The sequence below is a fragment of the Limanda limanda genome, chromosome 9 (assembly GCF_963576545.1).
Source record: "Limanda limanda chromosome 9, fLimLim1.1, whole genome shotgun sequence".
NCBI lineage: Eukaryota > Metazoa > Chordata > Actinopteri > Pleuronectiformes > Pleuronectidae > Limanda > Limanda limanda.
Window position 1 is genome coordinate 26,436,105 of NC_083644.1, and position 6,000 is coordinate 26,442,104.

The 6,000-nt window shown below is 40.0% G+C and overlaps 1 protein-coding gene across 1 annotated transcript; it reads right to left on the bottom strand.

Annotated features, from left to right (window-relative positions):
* Positions 1-418: 418 nt before the first annotated feature.
* si:ch211-51h4.2 (uncharacterized) lies at positions 419-4,655 on the bottom strand. Its single transcript, XM_061078735.1, has 5 exons — positions 4,627-4,655; positions 2,795-2,897; positions 1,815-1,884; positions 1,623-1,726; positions 419-693 (listed from the first exon to the last, which is right to left on the bottom strand). Exons 2-5 carry the CDS (start codon positions 2,875-2,877, stop codon positions 483-485), a joined length of 468 nt encoding a protein of 155 aa, XP_060934718.1. The 5' UTR covers positions 2,878-2,897; positions 4,627-4,655; the 3' UTR covers positions 419-482.
* Positions 4,656-6,000: the final 1,345 nt, after the last annotated feature.

Sequence of the window (6,000 nt, forward strand, 5' to 3'; positions counted from 1 at the left end):
TAAAACACATTTTAAATTTGTTTACACCCTAATTCTACAAATGTGCTGTAAAGCTCCGCACCGCCTAATGCAAACCTTTGAATCCCTACTGTGTGTATTGCGTGGTTTTTCAGGCTGGTTTTGATTGGTCATTGTTCTGTTTTTGTCACACAGACCTGGCAACCCTGGTGAGAGGAAGGCAGAGAGAGACTCCTTAACATCATTGATATTTACTCTGACAATATTTGCTTGGATCCTGTAAACACCTACAGGTCTGTTCTCATAGAACTTGAGCCCCCCCTACTGCTGCACTGTAAGATTGTTAGGTGATCGTGGGAAGGTGCATTGCAAAAACAAACAAGCTTAAATTCAAACTTTTAGGATAATATAAGAGCTTGATAAATATTAAAACAAGAAAAAAAGAAAAAAAGCACTTGCTAAGCATCAGATTTTTGGCAACTTCAACTCATCGTGGTCCATCTCTTGTTTCTTGAATCATTGGATTAGAGCAGCGCAGAGACATTGACTGCTGGGACGCTCCCGCTCAGATTCTGGTAATGTGCTTCCTGACCGGGGCTGTGGAAATGCAGGTAATGAGCCACGTCTGCCAGCGTCTGCAGGACGTCGTAGGTCACCGCAAACAGGAAGTAGGTGGGGAGCAGCCAAGTGAGGCTGAAGATGCAGTCGCCCACGGGCAGAGGGACTGAGAGGTGTCTGATGGGACAAGCAAGGGGAGGGAGGGAGATTTCATTCCTAATCTGGCTTCCATTAAAATTTTGTTATTAATAATTAATACAGAGAGAAACATTTGATAGCAAGAACAGTTTTTTACAATGCTTAAAGCCGGATTATACGAGTAATATAAGGCTGAATTTGGGGAAATCTTGTAAGTAGTGATTCTCAGGATATTTATTTTTGTATCATTTCATTTAATACAATTTAATAATATGATAGACTGGAGGAAAACTGTGTGTTTAAGCATCAAGTCACAACTTACAATTAACTTTTAATTTGTCTTTGGAAACTCAGGTCCATTATTTTCTGATCATTGTCCTGAAAATAACCTGGTGCTTTTCACTGGGAATTCACTTTCAGGAACAGCTCAGTTTAAACACATACATAGCCCTGATTATTGGTAACTTGATTCAGTAATCATGTTGAATTATATTTGTTTGTATCATTATAAGTATCCACTGTCCCTAAAATTAACACAGAATTAACATTCCTAAAACATTTCTAAGGATTTTGCACACTCCACTCTTAACTGTGATGAGAATTTTTTTTAATCACCAAAATACTGTATATTCAGACAATCAACAAACAATTCCATAATTCTAAAATCCAAGTTATAATGAGACTAAAGTTTAGAAAAAAATAAAAATAAGGATGACCTCATCATGACATGGGCTCAAATGATTTTTCACATTTTAGCTCAATGCAGAATTTGATACAGTGTAAAAAGGCTCAATAAAAGAGAAACACAACAAACTAAATGTTGACAGCAAGTTTATAGGTGACGAGAGCAGACGAGCACAAGTAACATTACTAGCAAGAGAAGTAGCAACAAATACTTATCAACTGCAAACTAGCTTCACTTTTAATTAAACAAATAAATATATATAAATATAAAAAATCAAACTCACTGGAATCTGTCCTCTCTGGATTCTCTCAGCATGATGAAGACAAACAGTCCCACTTCAGTGTTGAGAGAGAACGACACAACTTTGTCCAACATGACAATAAAACCCTAACAAAGATCGGAAACACTGATGAGTGGGAGACTTTCAGCCGAGGCCTTTGTGTTTTCTGTGTGTGGGCGTGTGTGTGTTACTTACCCTGGGATCACACACTGACACGATAAAGATGGCAAGAAATGCGAGCAGGGACATGAATCCTTTGGCCGCGCTGGAAGAAGAAACAAGAGCATATCATCAGGTTTATTAGTCGACGTTAAATAAATTACACATCCCACAAGTTCCTCCGCTTTTTTATTAGTGCGTAGAGACAGGAACAACACAGCCGAATAAATACTAAACCAGGCGTTAACAACCTGGAAAATTGGCTTTTAGGTAAAAATCAAGGAGTAAAACAATTTAAGTTTTGTGCCTAAGTAAATTTCCTCAGTAGTTTAATACTGTGTTTGTGATTGTTTTAACCTAAATTACAACAAAACTCTGTGACAAAACATTTCTCAAATAATGTTAGATCTTATACACCAGCAAGTTCTTATGAGATGACTGTCGGCTGTTAAAATAATGATGATGGAAGTCTTGGAGAAGTTCTTAGCACAAACTTTTGGATTTGTATGCATTCACTTTTTCTGGGCCATTTAATGAGCTTTTTATTCAGTCTGAACTGTTCAACAACTCCCCTGATTCTGTGCTACTTCATGTCATCATCAAACTTGGCCTACTGCTATTTGTTCTGATCACAGACTGTATATAAAGAGTTTTGATTGAGAGACCCCTAGTGGTCGAAGTTACTTATTGCACATTTAAATGAGACGAGAGCTGCTGTGCAGCCCTGACCAAATCTGAGCCGTCCAGAATAACACCTCACACCTCTGAGGGAGTGTTCATATTACTCACTGTCACAATGATGACACATGTACAAGACAAAATGGCAGGTTGACTTAAAACCATGACACTTCTTACCCAGAGGCTTCCTCCTTTAGCCATATTAGCAATGATGTCAGTTCTGATGAAGCTAATGGGGAATACCCAGCCAGTATAGACCCATTATATCCGTACCCATTATAAGGCTCCACTGAATGAAACACTTTGGTTTCACTCCTGCTCCCACTGCCACTCCTCACCTTCTTGCTGAGCAGATGTGGTGTTTGTTTGGCAGATTTCTCTCCCAGGCTTTAGACAGCCACTCCAGCCTTTTGCTCCACATGGAGCTCACCAGACCATCAACTGAAACAAACAGAACCAGTCAGTTCAAACACTGAGATAATCCTCCAATTAAGTGAAATTGAATACTAGTACTATTTACCACTGGTCTTATCATTTTCTGTTTCAGGAGTCTAATTTCTAGGAAAGGAAAAGTGACACTAACTGTTGTAGCTACATGGAATCAGAACAACTGAATGAATCCAAACAGCAGTAAACTTACTGGTGTGTTTCATGGCAGATCCCATCACCAGGAAGGACACAGTGACACTGATGGCTATAAACACCTGTATCAGCTCAGCCACCCAGGAGTACGCCCTGTAACGTTCATTAATAATCTGCATGGGTTGGTGGAGGGTGATGGACGATGGCGGATGTTAAAAATGAGGACACACAGAAGAAGGGAGCCATGTTTTGTATATACTTAAGCACAAACATCTTTGAACTGTGTCAGGTTTTAAAATAACAGTACCATCAGGAAAGGACTGTTTTTACATGATATTATGCATTTTAACTGCATGTTGCTGCTGTGATAACCACTGTGCGATCTCTAACTACCAATTAGTTGGTCAGTCGGATCCGGGCAGCCGCTACAACTAATTGCTGCATGTTTCCATTTAGCATTCCAGTAAGTTGTTATCTGAGAGAATTTTTAGCTAGAAGCTCTATTTCATGTGTAATTTAATCCCCACACACTCTGATTGCATCTTGCTTGAGTTGAGTTCACCACAAAACAATTATCTTGCTCATAACTTATACACCACACAATGAATTAAAAAAGCAGAATATAATGCATACTGTGTTTATTATAGCTGCTACATGGAGTCTAGGCCTCCTATGACTAGTAAGTGTCAGTATGGGTTCCATGTAGCATTTGTAACTGTCAAATCACAACACAATTTAACAGCATTTGGATTAACCCTTGTGTTTCTTATGGGACATGGAGAATGGTCTGTTTCTATAGCATCTTAATGTCTCAAAGTGCTTTACAGTACAGTCTTGCAATTTACCCATTCACACAGTCCATCTCACTATATATATTCTACATCATGTTCCACGTCACGACTGCACCAAGAACTGAGGCGCTCTGTCCGCTAAATTAACGCATTCATCTGAATGTAATGTTTCCATCTCTGCTGATCCCCAGCCGATTAAACACCCTAATACTGCAGGGTCATTTGACCCCGGAGTGAATGCTGATGTCAGAAGGTTTTAGATCAGTGGTTCTCAACTGGTCTGGCTTCGGGACCCACCATCATCCCTTAATGACAAGCCTTAATGACTTACTGTTAAAGAGTGTGAGTAGACGTGACTAGACGTGACTAGACACAATAGACGTAGTGGGTTGCAATTAGCATGGAATGGAATAATCTGCTAGTCATTGAGTTTTAAATGCTAAAAAAAAGTCCGGAACTGAGAAGATCGCCTACTATAACCTGTACCTCTATATGCCTAAAGAGAAACAAAACACTGGTACACCCTTTGCACTGTCATTCAGGTGATAGGACGTCTGTGATTTCTTGCTCTTGGCGACATTCCTCCCTCGACGGACTTCAGTCGCTCTCTTGACTCTGGGAGAAAATCACTAGTATTCATATGAGGTCAAGGTGTGACAGACAGAGGTTAAATGCCTCCCTGACTGAAAAGGGCTTGAGCCGAAAGCCATTATGTAGATTCTGAGTGCTTTGGATTGCACAAGTGTCTTCTGTTGTATGACTCATAAAAACACACAAAAAGCCGTATGGACTCTCACCTTTGTCAGTGGGATGGTTGCAATCTCTCCTGCTTTCTCAGACCTGAGGGGAAAACAAACACACGTGTGACTTAGAAGATCCTTCAGAGCTGTTAAGGTTGTCATTGAGCATGGCAAATAGTCAATCAACCAGAACCTGATGAATTTATTGGCATCCACTCGATTATGCATGTTATTATTGATAAAACATTTATTTTGAAAATAAAACTAAATTTAAGCAACGACTTGGAAAATCAAAGCAGCAATTGGCTTTCTTGACATCATGAGAATCTTGACTGAGTGTGTGTGTTTACACCTGGTATTAACATGTGGCCCCACATGCGTCTCGTAATCGGATCTCAGATCGGTTCTCACCTCCCTGCTCTAAATAAACATACAACATTTCTGTTCATGAAGACCAAGTTATGTTCTTTTACCCAGTGGGTGTGTCCGATGACACTGTATGTGTGTGTGTGTGTGTGTGTGTGTGTGTGTGTGTGTGTGTGTGTGTGTGTGTGTCTGTGTGTCAGCACGAGCGAGCAAAAGAGAGGTACATAGATGAGTCAGGAGGGTCTGAATCTTGTGTAGCTATATATCAGTGTTGATATTTTTGCATCAGGTCAGAGGATGCCAGCTGATCAGGAGGTCCTTCATATGTCAATCAATCAATCAAATTTGATTTGTATAGCCCACATTCACAAATCCCAATTTGTCTCATAGGGCTTAACAAGGTGTGACATCTTCTGCCCTGCACCCTCAACAAGAGTAACGAAAAACTAATAAAAAAAACTGAGCCTTGTGTGTGTTTGTGGGGTGTCAGTAGGTTTTATATAATGCTATACTACCTCCAATAAAGTGCAAGACTCATCTTAAGGATAATTAAAGCAAACAGGATGCACATGTTCACTATATGGAGTGTTGGCAACAGTTCTATCGCTAAGTTCTAGCTGGGTTTCATTTTAAACTCTCCTCTCTGTGCCTTTACATTTATAACAGGGATCCTGCCCACTGCATGAATTACTCTTCATTAAGACTCATTGAAATAGAGCCTGGTAGCTGGCCAGCTCGCAGCCTGCAGAGGGATCTCCTGCAGAGAAACAAGATACTACAGTATGGGGCGAAATATTGTACTAAAAATTAAATGAGGTACAAATGGTCATAAAACAAATGGGAGGCTGGGGCTAAACCTATGAATCAGTGTTTCCATTTTAAACTCTAATTTTGGCCATTTGTCTGGTGCTGCTGTAATGTGCTGTAGGTCTCATTAGTTGTTTTTTCTGCTTTCCTTTGCAGCCAAATTAACTCAAGCAAGCACTTCACTGTAACAGCAAGTGGAAGGAGGAGGAGGTAGCCAATGTGTGTCCTCAATGAACATGGTGGTAACACAGTTTAATT

Excerpts from the sequence above, each read along its gene's own strand:
- si:ch211-51h4.2 (XM_061078735.1), bottom strand. The coding sequence starts at position 2,877 with ATGTGGAGCAAAAGGCTGGAGTGGCTGTCTAAAGCCTGGGAGAGAAAT. Across the intron at positions 1,885-2,794 it reads CACATCTGCTCAGCAAGAAG|CGCGGCCAAAGGATTCATGT; the intron begins GTGAGGAGTGGC and ends TTCTTCTTCCAG. Across the intron at positions 694-1,622 it reads TCCAGAGAGGACAGATTCCA|ACACCTCTCAGTCCCTCTGC; the intron begins GTGAGTTTGATT and ends TTGTCCCATCAG.